The 15,173-nt window shown below is 38.2% G+C and overlaps 1 protein-coding gene across 1 annotated transcript in view; it reads left to right on the top strand.

The window, feature by feature from the left end:
• Positions 1-776: 776 nt before the first annotated feature.
• Positions 777-15,173, top strand: part of LOC146310802 (sorting nexin-14-like) — a 28,556-nt gene continuing 14,159 nt past the window's right edge. Inside the window, exons 1-19 of the mRNA XM_084742011.1 lie at positions 777-931; positions 1,088-1,270; positions 1,385-1,505; positions 2,405-2,478; positions 2,916-2,994; positions 3,089-3,132; positions 3,297-3,384; positions 3,478-3,562; positions 3,654-3,810; positions 4,001-4,076; positions 4,575-4,619; positions 4,755-4,835; positions 5,719-5,833; positions 6,469-6,624; positions 7,514-7,638; positions 8,333-8,391; positions 9,598-9,624; positions 11,789-11,935; positions 13,668-13,800. Of these exons, the coding sequence (XP_084598137.1) occupies positions 1,134-1,270; positions 1,385-1,505; positions 2,405-2,478; positions 2,916-2,994; positions 3,089-3,132; positions 3,297-3,384; positions 3,478-3,562; positions 3,654-3,810; positions 4,001-4,076; positions 4,575-4,619; positions 4,755-4,835; positions 5,719-5,833; positions 6,469-6,624; positions 7,514-7,638; positions 8,333-8,391; positions 9,598-9,624; positions 11,789-11,935; positions 13,668-13,800 (1,749 nt within the window). The 5' untranslated portion in view covers positions 777-931; positions 1,088-1,133. The remainder of the gene's footprint in view (positions 932-1,087; positions 1,271-1,384; positions 1,506-2,404; positions 2,479-2,915; positions 2,995-3,088; positions 3,133-3,296; positions 3,385-3,477; positions 3,563-3,653; positions 3,811-4,000; positions 4,077-4,574; positions 4,620-4,754; positions 4,836-5,718; positions 5,834-6,468; positions 6,625-7,513; positions 7,639-8,332; positions 8,392-9,597; positions 9,625-11,788; positions 11,936-13,667; positions 13,801-15,173) is intronic.

Genomic DNA, 15,173 nt, shown 5'->3' with positions numbered 1-15,173 from the left:
CAGCTTTAATTGTGAGGATTTACTGCGTTTATTTGTCATTTTTTATAGTAAATGACAAAACTGGTTTTAGACTGTTGGTAAGGCAAAAGAAGCAGTTTGCAGGCGTCAGTCTGGGCCCTGGGATATGATGAGCATTTTCCCACTTTTTTGACGTTTGATAGACGAGGGGTTTTCAAATGCTCAGTTTTGCTCTGTTCCTGGATGCCTACGGGATCAAGATGTTAGTTGATCGCATAGACACTCAACAATTTTTGAGCCTATATTGCTGTCGACATAATTTCAGACTATACTAAATACAAATAAAATCTGTGCAAAGGTATTTATGAATATCCGACTCTGCTTAAGTGGTGAAAACTGTAAAATCATCTAATACTGTATCCATGAGCCATTTCTTGACACATTTAGTCTATTCTGAGTGATTTCCATTGACCGAAACGGCACTTTGAGTCCGTTAGGTAAGAAAATAATTAATAGACATGGCGGAAAGGCGACACTCCCACTTCGTCGTTGTCGTCGTGTATTTTTTTAATTGACTGAGCGACTGTATAGCTGATATATCTACTTGTCTGCTGTAGCCGCCGTGTTACAGGCTGCTGCTACTGTGAGCACAGCGGAGGTGACATCACGCGTCTCCAGCGCTGACAGACGACCGACCGTTGTTGCCCCTCAACGGACAGAAATGACAACTGGAGCACCGCAGCCATTAGCCAAACAGCATAATAGTTTTAGGGCAGTATACACACAGACGATGCTGTGTAATTGCCTCTAATCCTGCCGAGGCTTTAATTTACAGCTGTGTACGGCACATCGTCTCTGCTACGCTGACCCTACAAACAACACAGCCTGCGTATTATTTATTCCGCAAATTCATGATGGTGTCGCTGCCGGACTACAGTGAGAAATGGCCCATGACATCCACCGTACCCTTAAAGTAAGTGCCGGGGTGGATTAATAAGAATAACAGCTGCAACCTGCGTAAAGTAGCGGCGCAAAATGACACGGTTTTGAGCGTGCGCTGTTATGTGTCGCTGCTGCACGCCCTCGTTTATTTCTTGACAGTCGCTCCATGATCTTCTTGATTTTTCAGTAATATGCAGTAGGCTGCATGTAAACAGGCTCCCGAAGCGACGAAGATGGGAATTATCAGGGCTTGTCTGCAGAAAATAAGACGCAGGATGAAACTGGACCGGTTCAGGGAACTGGGCCGACAGTATCCAGTCTTCTGCTTTCTGCTGCTGGTCCTGCTGCTGTCCACTGTGCTTTTAAACAGGTGAGATCACAATGCTGCTTAATCTATAGCATCCCTAACACCCTCATCTAATCCCTTTATATGCTAAAATGTTTTTACTCAGTTAGAAGCAGAGTATTTCTTATGTTTTGACAGATATATACACATTATAATGGTGTTTTGGTCCTTCCTGGCTGGAGTCGTCACTTTCTATTGCTCTTTGGGGCCAGAGTCTCTGCTTCCCAACATCTTTGTCTCCATCAAACCAAAGACCAAGGTAGGTCAGAGAGCAGGAATTACTCAGCATAGTGTCTGACACTGACAAAATTAAAATTTCACAACATTTGTGACTTGTTTATTGTATATTCTGAAGAAAATATCAATAGAAAATATTGCAATAATATACTGATATTCAGTGGTTCCCATCTTTATTGGTGTCTGATAGGTAAATTAAACATTTATTACTGGCTGTTCTTGGATTCAGGAATTTAAATTGAATTGACTGAACACAAAATTCTGTGTAATTAAGGTACTTTTGCTGCTGCATTGAATGACTTTCTTCCCATTATTATGAATAGCTGAATAAGTCATAGTGTCAGTAAGCCTCTAAAACCAAAACATCTTCCATCATAGATTATATATCTACATAATATTTTACAATTTAAATGCACAGTGCTGTTTTCAACTTGTGCATAACATTTTGCGCTGATGATATAAATCTTGCACATCTGTATATACTGGATACAGACATGTATACATGCATATACTGCATTTAACCATCCACTCTATGTATTTCCATTCAATGTTTATTTATTTTGCATTATATTGAATGTTTACAACTTGCAGAACTCTCAACTTGTATAAAGAGATTTTCATCTTTGCTGTTGGTTACTGCTGCTTCTTATAAATATTTATATAAACCTTATTTTTCACTTTCGTCTGTACATAACAGTACTGTCCACTTTTCACCTTTGTTGAGCTTTGCTGTCCTTGTTCGTAGCTGTCATGTCTATTCTATATTTGTAAGTAGATTCAGAGCTATGTAAAAACAGAGTCAAATCCCTTGTGTCTGTACATACGCTTGGCCAATCAAGCCAAATTCTGATGTTGGGTAGGATCCATGTCAAAGCTGTTAATCTACAGTATTTGAACTTTTTTTTTGGTACTGTCTTTCAGTCATACCAACAGGAGCTGTTTCCACTGGGCCACAGCTGTGCTGTTTGTGGAAAAATCAAGTGCAAGAGACACAGGTGGGACATCTGGTTATGTTTTTGTGCAGTGGTAGTTGAGAAAGTAGCTGTATTGTGACCTTATCGTATGTGTCAACAAAAGTTAAGCTGACAAGGTAAACTTGACACAAGGGGGCACTCCATAGACCTGTATGGTCCCTATTATGTTGATACTACCATGCTACTGCATATGCTGGGCTTACTTGTGCTCTTAAAAATGAGAGTCATTAATTTGGATTCACAGAGTAACATAAACTCTAGATTAACTGAAGAGAGACTTTGTATAAATGTATTTTAATCTTATTACATTTCGCTTGTCATGCATTCACTGTGCCCAGTAACACTGTTGTTTATCATCAAATTGTGGAAGGTGTTACACTGCCCTCTAGTGGCTAGAATCGAATCTTTCTTTTATAAATGCATGTGATTTTTTGTGTCTTTTTTCAATTTATTGATAGACCAACTTTGTTACTGGAAAACTATCAACCATGGCTTGACCTGAAAGTTCCCTCCAAGGTGGATGCTTCTCTTTCAGAGGTATTGTGTGCAAGAATCAAACATATTTTTAAAATAATTATTAAATGAACAGACCAGATAATATCATAGTCCCTTTCTATTTTACTTTTTAAAGATTCTGGAGCTGGTTCTGGAAAATTTTGTTTATCCTTGGTATAGGTAAGCCATTTTGTCTGTATTTTTTGTGTATTGTAATATAAAATGATGTGGTATATTTTGTTTTACTGAGACTGTTTCATAACCAGTTTAAAAGTTTTTTTTTGTTACCTTCCATCTCTGGTTATATGAAGTGAAAGATTTGACTGTATCCTGTTTCTTTTCAGAGACATCACAGATGATGAGGCGTTTGTGGACGAGTTGAGGGTGACTTTGCGTTTCTTTGCAGCAGTGTTGGTCCGCCGAACCCAGAAGGTGAAAAATTAGACTATGTGGAGTAAAAATCTTGGGGTTTTAACTGATTCACTGAACATTAGTTATTTTAAAATTATTTTTTTCCTCTCTCAGGTGGATGTGGCATCTCTCATAACACAAAAGCTTCTTAAAGTTTCCATGAAGCACATTGAAATAATCAGCAAAGCAAGACAGAAAGGTATTTATCATATGTATCACCCACTTTTCACTCTTTTAGTTGTGTGCAGCATGAAAAGCAAAGCAACAAACCTCTCTTCTCTCCTCTGTAGTAAAGAACACAGAGTATCTTCAACAAGCTGCCCTGGAAGAATACGGTCCTGACCTCCATGTGGCCCTTCGCAGTCGCCGAGATGAGCTCCTCTACCTCAGGAAGCTGACGGAGATGCTCTTCCCCTATATCCTGCCACCCAAGGCTACAGACTGCAGGTAACACAGTTATGTTTCATTGAAGTGTCTCCAAGTATTTATCAAAGTCTGTCACAAAACATCACAGCAGCATGAGTGTCATCCAAGGAGAAAGTCTGACTGCATTGGCACTATACAGAAGTAGATAAGGGACACTCTTTACTCTCTTATTTTCTTATTTCCTTCTGCTGTATCTGTTCACTCCTCTCAGATCTCTTACTCTCCTGATAAGAGAAGTCTTGGCTGGTTCTGTCTTCCTTCCTTCAATGGACTACTTGGCTGATCCTGTGAGTGTAGACACATTAAAGGGGTAGTTTGGATCATTTGATCTGGGGTTGTCTGAGGTACTAACTGATAGTCAGTTTATTACCTATAGCAGCTGCTGTTCGGCACAACCACAGCATGGAGAAGAATACTAGGAAGCTAAGCAATTTACTGCTGTGGACAGAATCAACCACAAAATGTATTTTGCCCACTTCAAAAAAGGTCCACCTAAAAAAAAAAGAAATATTAGAAATATTTTTGCCATAGAACTTCCCCTCTTCAAATAATCCAGATTTTGTCTTCATGGGCCAGTTTTCTAAATCTAATCTGTTGTTACTTGAAGCCTTCTGCAGATACAGTCTGAGACTATATCTAAATTGTATTTAGTAAGCATGTCAGTTATGCAAATGGAAGACAAAGATGTGTCTATTTCAGAGTATCAAAAATAATCAGTAATACAGTGTTCCACCTAAGTTTTGTGAACTTGATGCCTGCTTTCCTTTTTTTTTTTTTAATTTTAGGATACAGTGAATCATTTGCTTTTGATATTCATCGACAACTCCCCTGTAAGTATATGTTCAACTGATGTGTACTGGCAGTTTCTTTTCCATTCCCTGTGTATAAATATATTGCTGCAGAGTGTATGCAATTTATGGGTGAATAAGACAAACATGTTTTCTGTCTACTTTTTGTCCCTACAGCCTGAAGAAGCCACAGAGCCTGCCTCAACGTTGGTCCCTTTCCTGCAAAAGTACTCTGATACTCGCAACAAAAAGCCCTCTGTAAGTGTTTCCACCAAGTCTCACCTCTCCCAGCAAACCACCAGACACTGTGTGTAATAATATCTAGTACATACTCTAATCACAATATGCAGACTCAGTGCATTTTAGCTCTCTAAAGCAGTGTTTCCCAGCCTTTTTCTTTAAGGGACCCATTTTCTATCACAATAAACTGTCAAACCCTGACTAAAATTACATATTATATTCAACTGATAACAATAATAGCACAGAACAACTGATAAACTGTACAATTCATCCAAATATTGGATGCAGTAACTGCAGGATGTTTGTGTAAAACGAGCAATTTGGATGAATTTTGAACAGATTAGTTCCTTTCGTATTGCATCAGAGATGATTTCTGATCTGAACTTGTTTGTCTTAGTTTTTGATATTTTGATAAGGTTTTCATCTCCCTGACACTTGGTCATTATTCTATTAGCGCTTTGTTACTTAATGAAGTACAAGGTAGTAGTAGTACAAGTATAATGGAGGACAAGGTTGTTAGAGACTGAAGGCTCTGTGATTTTAGCTTGTGTTCAGGTGTTGTCCTGTGAAATATTTTTGAAGTTTATGTCTCAAATAATACTCTAAACTTTATAAATAATTTTATTCAGCTCTCTTCACAGGAATAAATGACATAATGAGATATAGGCCTGCTGTTTATTTTTTCAAGTTTTTCCACACCACTTAAAATCAAGAAGCTTTGCCGAGCCATAATGGGGTTGGCAGCTCCGGGTTGGGAACCGGTGCTCTATAGCAGTCTCACTGAGCTTGACAAGTTAGAAGTTAGAAGAAAATACTATATTTGAGCTGTTTAAAGAGCAGTGCCTTTGTTAACTGTGGTTTCTATTCTGTCTTCCCCTCTATGCTCTTTCTGTCTCATCAGGTGCTGAAGCTGGAGTTGAAGGAAATCAGAGAACAACAAGACCTTCTCTTCCGTTTCATGAACTTCCTGAAGCAAGAAGGGGCTGTCCATGTGCTCCAGTTCTGCCTTGCGGTCGGTAAGTGCGTCCTGAACCTGTCAGGTGTCTTTAAAGGACACTTTGGCTGTTAGTACTTGCACAAAATCCATGCTTTGAATTGTAATTGTCTAATTCTAACTGCTTTTCAAAATAAGTAAAACGATCTAAGTAAAGGGTCCCATTTTAATAGAAACCCATGTTATGTCAATGTGGTGGAAAAAGGATCCTGTAAAATTATAATGACTGAGTATTTTGAGTAAGTTTGTCATTATTTTGAGAAAGTTTCTTATTATTTTGAGACACTATGTCAGTATTTTGAGAAAGTCATTATTTTGAGAAAGCCTCTCATTATAATGGCTTACAGGATCTTTTTTAGATCACACTGGTGGAAATGGGCTTCCATATATTTGTCCTTTTCTGGTTTAATGTAATTTCCTGTAATTTGCAGTAGCTGCGATGTCAACCATTGCCTCTATAGAGGAGAAATTCAATAGAAGCAGCCCTTTTCTAGCCCCTCTCTCACCTCTCAGCCACACACAGTCAGTCTGATATCATCAGCAGAACTCAGTAAAAACTGTCTGCAGTCTTGACACTCATGGATACCACAGTGATGCTTTCTTATTAAAGCTCTTGACACAGTGAGACTGAGATGTCTGACTCTTTTAACTTCTCAGAGGAATTCAATGACAGGATACTGTGCCCAGAGCTGTCTGACTCAGAGAAGATGATGCTTCACGAGGAGGTGAAGAAGATCTATGAGACGTACTGTTTGGATGAAAGCGTTGACAAGATCCGTTTCGACCCCTTTATAGTGGAAGAAATACGCAACAGTATGTGAAAGGAATCATTCAATTCACAATTTCTTCAAGAAAGACATAATTGGACCCACCTTAAAGTTTGATAGCTTGGATTATTTGAAATGAGGTTGTATGAGGTACGTATCCTTAGCCAGTATATTACCTGTAGTAGATGCTAGTTGACACACCCGCAGTTTGGAGAAGAAGAGAGGAGTAACAGCACGGAAGCTTTTCCAATGGGAAATCGCTGTTACATAAGCCAAATATTGTTCTCTCCATACCAACCAAACTTCATCGGTGAAATCAGTAATTTCACCTTGCAGAGTACAGGAGTTGCTGAACTACTGCTGCCTCAGTCGGTTGGTTTGTTTCTGTTATTGTGTGACTTCAGTGTTTTTAAAAGATAGTTTGGATTCACTGAACTCACACAATAACACAAACAAACTAATAGATAAAGGCAGCAGTAGACCAGCACTCCTGTGTTTTGCCAGGTAAAATGACTGATTTTACCTTGTGTAGTTTAGAATAGGTTTATATAGGTTAGATAGATTTATATAACCTATATTTAGGTTATATAATGGTGGTTTCACGTCAAAAAATGCTGTGTGATGGCAAGGTAAAGCAGTGAGAATATTCTAAATGTAGAGTGCACTTAAACTGATGTTGATTTTTTTTAGGGGAGTTTTTTAGGTGTAAAAAATCTCTTGTTGCTGACCCTGCTCACAGCAATACATTGTTTAGCTTCCATACTGGTGCTCCTCTCTTCTTCTCCTGTCTGTCGACATGTAAACTGCCATCTACTGTAGCTAATAAACTGACTGTTGCTAAGCACCTCATACAACCCAGCATCAAACAATTTGAACTACCCCTTTAACAAATTTATTTGCTATTCACACGTATGTGTTTTTGCTTAACTTCTCAGTTGCAGAGGGCCCGTATCCAGAGGTGGTGAAGCTACAGACCATGAGGTGTTTGTTTGAAGCCTATGAGCACGTCCTGTCCCTCCTGGAGAATGTTTTCACCCCCATGTTCTGTCACAGTGATGAGGTTAGGGTTTGCACCAAGAAATAAATCACTCAACTCACTGTCACCCAACTTGACAACACATGCCTGAGGCTCAGCTCAATTTATGAATCACCTCTGCGTTGTATATGTCTGCCAAGCTCTGACTTCTAAATATCTAAATACAGTCTTTTTGAAATATTGCTGTTGTAGCACAAACTGAATGTTAATGTTAAATTGTTTGTGTCAGAAGTAACAAAACTGTATCTGCCAAATGCTGTGATTAGAGTTGGGTTGGACTTTATTGACTCCCTTGCGCTATCCTCTTCCGATCTCTCAGCCACCAACCACTATCGGCCGTGTCATCAATACCAGACGCGCAACTGGCCAATGAGCCTGGCTAGAGACACTGGCATTATGCCAAGCTGCCAAGCCGAATTTCACCCCTCAGAGGCTGTTTCATTGAATACAGCTGGGTGGACCAGTGCTCGGCCATTGTCCACAGCAGGCCACTGCCCTGCACGAACAGTGTGTCTGGAAAATAATGATATTATTTGATATTTTGTTGCCACTCCTGTTCCTGCTCTGAAATAAACAGCGCAGTCATGATTAATATCAAGGCATAAAGAGGTCGCTAGATAACACACAGTAGTATGTTTCTTTAAAATACAAGGCTTCTGCTGTTTGACTGAACTGAAATTTACGTACCTTTATTTGCTCTTTCCATGTCATCCTTCAGTACTTCCGGCAGCTTCTGAGGGGGGCCGAGTCCCCTGCCAGGAACTCCAGGATGAGCAGGTAGGTTTCACTTTACAAACAAAATAAAAGCTGATAAAATGTTTACCAGGAGTCAGTATTTGATAGAAGGCACAGTTTTGACTTTTGATAAAACACAGAATGCCTCACTGGTAGTTTATTTTTATAGGCAGAAAATTGATTGCTGTGTCTGCATCCAGATGCACCCCAAGTTCTTTTAATCCCACTGAATTTCACTTTTAATATATTTCATTTTTTCTAATGTTCGCAACTCTGTACCTCAATAGATACTGCTCAAGGCAGAATAAAGTATGTGCTATCTGCATCAAACCTAAATATGGATTCACTTTAAGTTTTGTTTAATACTGCTTAAAAGAAGCTGTAAATTAGCAATAACTAACAAGAGTAACACTTAATAACCTAATAACCATGATTAATAATGGTAAATTAAAGTTTATTATTAATAGTTATTCACTACTAACAAACAATGAACATATGGTCAACTAATTTACTAATTATTAGTAATGCTATGATTTGTTTTTCTCAATAATTTGTGTAGTATTATTTTTTTTTTTATAAATTTTATATTCTGTCATAGCTAAATATACACACAATTGCACTCTGATTAAATTTGTAACCTAGTAGTTCATTGTTGCGCACATGATACCATTTTATATACCATATTTAATATTTATTAATGATTACCAAATGATTTGTAAACCTTTAAGAAATAGGTGGATCAGATATTTGTAACACCATCTTAACGGTTAATAATTAGTATATAAACCATCTCTAAATATTATTTGTATGACTATCATAAAGTTGCAACTGAGCATTACATTACGTTACATTATTATTATTCTGTTGCACTACATTGCGTAATGTTACGTTATGTTGTGCTGCATTATTATGTATATATATATATTTATGTTGATGTCCATTATAAAATTGCAACTCATGTTTACAAAACCTCACAGTTGCTTAATAAATGGTTTATAAGGTATACGCTATCATTATTTGAGTCTTTGTTCACAGTAAAATAGCTGTTAATTAAAGTTTATTTTACTATTAATTTACCATTCCTTAAAGATGGTTATTATAGTGTGATTTATTTTGTAGTATAATGAAACTTAAATTAGAAGTGAAGTGACCTGAGCTCATGGATAGTATGTCATGTTTCTATCACGGGGTGTGGTGTGTATGTGGCCACGGGGCCCTGCCACTAACTCCTTGTGCATATTGTTCCAGAAATAGCCTGAGTTTGGATGACATTCGGTGAGTATAAGGCATCAGTGTGCTGATCAAACCAGTGGCTGGCTGAGCAGTGCTGCTGCACGCAAGATACAAACGACACATCATTCTTTCTTGACTGGTCTACAGAGGAACATGTGGTGCCATTTAGAAACAAATTCACAGAATGTGCTCTGAGCCCGCTGCAATCAGGGCTTCAGTTCAATGAGCGCTCGTTGATAATATGATAATGATATATGATTTTATTACTAATCTAATTTTACCCATTAATACATGTTTTATTTGGTGCCTGTGCTGTAAATGCAAATGAAAGATGATTGAGAAAAGTGACCTTAATCAGCTAATCGTGTTAATCATAGCATGAGTTATCATTAATCATATGTTAATCAAGCTAATCAAGAATCATGCTGCTGAACACATGCAATATAAACTCTTCTGGAAGGTTTAAGGATTTATTTCTTGATTTTCTTGTTACATTTTTCAAACTTAGGTTTGCTTGCTTCTAAAATTACGGAATTAAATACTATGTCCTCACGTTAAAGGGACAATTCACTCCAGAATCAAAAACACATATTTTTCCTCTGGCCTATAGCGCTATTTATCCATTTAGAATGTTTTGTTGAGAGTTGGAGAGGTTTTGTAGATGTTGATCGCAGAGATGTCCGCCTCCTCTTGAGTATCATGGAGCCTGATGGCACTCGGCTTGTGGTGATCAAAGGGCCAAAAAATAAATATGAAACATTCACAGCAATGTCTCTATCCAGAATCATGGCCTGGTTACTCAAGATAATCCACGGACCTTGTTATGAGCAATTTCACGCACCACCAGCCGTATCTCTTCGCAGAAGGAAACGTCCATCTGCTTGTAGACCAGGTGTGGGGAAAATAATCAGTTCTTGGACGCATCGCGATTCACTTTTGAAAGATTATAAATCAATGCAAAAATGTTAATAGTCAATAACCAGAAATTTAAAACCTATTTCTATACATCATGATATCATCAGCTCTACCAACTGGTTGGTGAAACTTAAACATGTGTTGTGTTTAAATTTTAAACTAGGCCACATCTCGATGGCTGAGCATGATCAACTGCAGATGGATGCAATCCAACTGGTACCTGATCATCGTTTTATAATCACATTGTAGCCGTCTGAATTGGAATCAAATCACATTTGGAGGTGCCATGAGATTCCCACTCTCATCATGAATGAGAGGCTTGAGCTTGTGACCATGGTCGATGCAAACATTAATGGCGTCCTCCTCTGCTGAGTTGTAACGTTACAGGTACTGGTAATCCTTAAACACATTTGAATATTAATGTAGTTTTTTTCAAGGTTTGAAAAAAATGGAAAAAATTTGTACCAGTCAAAAAAATTGTGCACATCTTCTCATTCAGTGTTTTTTTCTTAATTCATATTATTTTCCTACATTGTACATTTATACTGGAGACATCAAAACTATGACATATGGAATCATCTGTAATGATATAATAAGCAATAAATGTGAAAATGGGGCAAAATATGTTTTATACTTTAGGTTCTTAAAAAGCAAAAAGACTCTCACACACTGTTTTCTGCACTTACAAATGCAGAAGACAGTGTAGAAGAGTCTTTTTGCTTTTTATTGTCCACCCGTGGTCTTCTATACACTTGTTGACCTACAAGTGTGTAAACGTTTTTGATATTTTAGATTATAAAAGTAGCAACCTTTTCTTTGACAACAGCTTTGCACACTGTTGATATGATCTGAACCAGTGCTTATAAAAATAAAGAAAAAATATGGATAGCATGGATAAATGGCACTACAGGTCAGAGGAAAAACATGTATTTTTGATTTTGGGATGAACTGTTCCTTTAAGAAAGAAATCAAGGCAGTTTTCAAAGCAACATGAATTGTGCCTCTCAAAGGAGATAGATAGCAGACAATGGCTCTTACTGGCACTCCAACCCAAACACTGACCGACTATGAGCCTCAGCTCCCTCCATGTCTGCAGTTCAGTAACCCCCCTCCTTCCACTCTGCCCGTCTGTTCGCCCTTTACTCCATCTATGTAATTCCACCACCACCATGCTGTGTCTGTGACTGTATGTCCACTCTGATTCTGTAACCACCATACTGCCTGCCCTGGTATGATCCACGGCCCTCTCCCTCCTCTTGCCCGCGGGGACGTGACCCTGTTCTGCTTATAGTTCCTGGGACTGGAGCCCTGAGTCCCCATCCTCACTGTTCACCGCCTCTGGCAGCTCTTCACCTGCATCTTTTAACTCCCTCCATGCCCAGTCCACGTTCACAACTTTACCATACGGCTCGCTATCCCACCGCCACTCATCACCCAAGTAAGTCAGGGTCCATCTGTGTGTCACAGGTCGCTCAGTGTGATGTCATGCTGTCCACTTTCCCTCCTACTACGTGACCCCAGTCCCAATCAAACGTCTGCATGGTTTGAAAAACGCATGGGATTTTTATTTTTCATGTGTCCTGCCTCCAACTTTGTTGTGTTGTTTAGGCTGAAGACTCGCCTGTTGTTTTTGACAATGCAGTGACTTTTCAGTGTTCAGTTTCTCATGTATTGGGTACATCACCATGTGTCATATGGTGATTTATATTTCACTTAAAGGGGTAGTTCGGACTTTTCTCTAAGTGTGGTTGTATGAGGTACAGTCAGTGTATCACCTACAGTGACTGGCGTACTGTTTTGGACAGGATCAACACTAAGATGTATATTAGTCACCTGAAAAGGTCAACCAAAAGAATAAAAGTGAAGTACTAGTAAAGTAAGTAAGTAAACATGCACACTATGAAGACTTTTTTCACTGCTTTACTTTGCCTTTCTTAATGTAAAACCACAGTCATATAATCATATAATCACTCTCTCTGAAGCAAACAGACTTCATTGGCAAAATCAGTCATTTTATTTCGTACACTCTTGGAAATACAAGTGTTAACTAGAACCATAAAGGGCTCTTCGGCTTGTCCCCAGAGGAAAACACTTTTTGTTTCCTTTCATAAAAGTTACACTCAGAACTCTTTCATAGAGCTATACCTAGAACCCAACACAAAAGGTTATACCTCCAGCCATCTGTGAAATGTTTCACTCAGAATTGCCGAGAGGGTTCTGCCGAGAACCTTTTTACATTCCAAGAGTAAGAACCCACCTAGGAGGTTCTAGAGAAAGATTTCATATTATGGTACAAAGAAGCCTTGTCAAATCTTTGACAAAAGAGAACACACTGTGTAGAAAATGGGAGTCACGCAATAACACAAACAAACAAACAGATCAAGGTAGCAGTACACCAGAAAATCTTGTGTTCTGTGGTTAAAATGACTGATTTTGCCAGAGGAGTCTGGTTGAGAGACAGAGAGCGATATTTGGCTTATATAAGTGATGTTTTGCTTCAGAAAATGCTGTCTGACAGCAAGGTAAAGCGATGAAAATTTGATATTTGATTTATTCTTTTTTTAGGTGGCTTAAATATGTTCTGCTGCAGACCTTGCCCACAGCAGGACATTGCTTAGCTACCGTTCTGATACTCTTTCTGTTTTTTTTAGAGTGGGGGCTTGCCAACTGCCATCTACTATAGGTAAAACACTAATTATCGACAAGCACCTCATACAACCCCATTTCAAATAATCTCAACTACCCCTTTAATCTAACAGACGCTCACGCAGAGCACCAGTAATGTTGTGTATCTCCTGGTCCTGGTTAACTGATCATATAACATTTTAGCGATCATTTATGATGCTCCTCAAACTAGACATCTGTTCATGAAATCACTGCTCACTGCTGTGTGCTGTGTTTGCTTTTGGCCTTCAAACAGCAACCCAGGCATTTCATTGTGAGATGGCTGTGATATGAAATTTTTTGCTTTGGGTTTGGCTATCTTAGCTTTTTCTCCCCATTGTACAGTCATGATACCAATGCTCAGTACGCTGCTCCTTGCTTTCCCTCCTCTTCTCTCCTTTCTGGTTCCTTCCCTGTCACTTCTCTCAGGCTGCATGCGCTTTGCTGAAGCCATGCACGTCTCCTCCATAACGCATTGTCTAATAAGCTCTCCGTTTCGCCCGCAGGAACACGTCAAAGAGGGGCGAGTCCTTTGGGATCAGCCGCATTGGCAGTAAGATCAAAGGAGTGTTCAAGAGCACAACCATGGAGGGAGCCATGCTGCCATCCTACGGGCTGGTGGAGGGAGAAGACGATATGGTGAGGCTGACCTAAAATATTACAAACAGTCATTTTTAGATGATTTCAACCAGAGGTTCTCAGTTTTTATCATCCACTGACCCCTTAGAAGATAAAAAAAAAATACACTGGTGACCATGTCATGTTTATTCCTTGGAAAAATGTTGTCTAGTCTATTTTTCACACTTCTATTTAGTTATATGAAAGACCAACTTGAGAGAAATGTATTAGAAATATATTAGATATGTAGTAAAATATTTGTAGCAAGTCAACACAGAATTCCCCCAGCACTCATACACACACATCAAGACACTGTGTTTTATTATCAGTGCGTACATAAAATTCACAGGATTCAAAGGCTCTATTGCAGAAATAAATAAGTTATCAGTGCAAAGAAATTCTTCGTTCACTGTTTCTCTACATAGTGCTGTCAATTATTTTATTTACAAATTTAAAGACAGACTTGAAACTAATAAATTAATAAATAAAAACAGAAGAAATGATAAGAACCTTGACTGAGGTTCACAAGGTGGTAACAGTTGTGCTAAAAGCAGTATAAAAGTCTGTGCAGTATAAAAAAATGTTTTTTTTTCATATTTTCATAGTATTAGGGAGTAAAAAAAAAATCTGATCATCTGTATATCAGCTGATACTGTAGTGATTCCTCATCAAATGTTTATAACAAAGATATGTAATGGAACCAGTATTTTCTTATACAGTTTAAGAATAAATTGTATCACTCAGTATAACAGGTCACTGAAATAGTCATAGTGTGAAGTGGTAGGAAAATGTATGTATTTATTTATATAGATTGTTAAATTAGAATGTAATCTATAACATATTTTAGATTAAAAAAAACAGTATTTGTTAAACTATAAAGCCTTTTGATTTATAAGTTCATATATAATACTCATTTAAATTTTTGAGTCTGAAAACTTTTCATGGACCCCACTGATTTAAAGTGTAAAGTAATGGGACAATCATTCATGGGTCTTGATTTAAACACAAATTAAGTGGCCCTCTGTGTGTTCCTCATTCTTGTATCTGTATGTAACCTTTTAAAGCAATGCTACAAAATAAGAGGAAGTAACTGCAACATTTTTGTCTGTTTATTTCTTAACCATTTAAGCTGCTGCAAAAAGTAAGATTTGAACTGAAGCACTCCTCTATATTATCACTGTAGTTCCCACTTGGGGGCGATGGTGAGTGAAGAAAGGAAATCCACACTGTTCACTAAAACTACTGGAGGTTTCCGTTTTGATGATATCACAGGTTTTGTTCTTGGATCACTGCTCTCTGGTCTACCCTGGTCTACTGAGAACCAATTTACATTACAAGGGTTCTACCAAGAACTATGTTATATTATGGTACAAAAAATGCTGTGTGAAAGAGCT

Source organism: Lutjanus erythropterus, chromosome 18 (genome assembly GCF_056507025.1).
Source record: "Lutjanus erythropterus isolate fLutEry1 chromosome 18, fLutEry1.hap2, whole genome shotgun sequence".
Classification (NCBI taxonomy): domain Eukaryota; kingdom Metazoa; phylum Chordata; class Actinopteri; order Lutjaniformes; family Lutjanidae; genus Lutjanus; species Lutjanus erythropterus.
The sequence above is the reverse complement of the archived record's forward strand: the minus strand, read 5'-3'. Positions and strand labels throughout refer to the sequence as shown.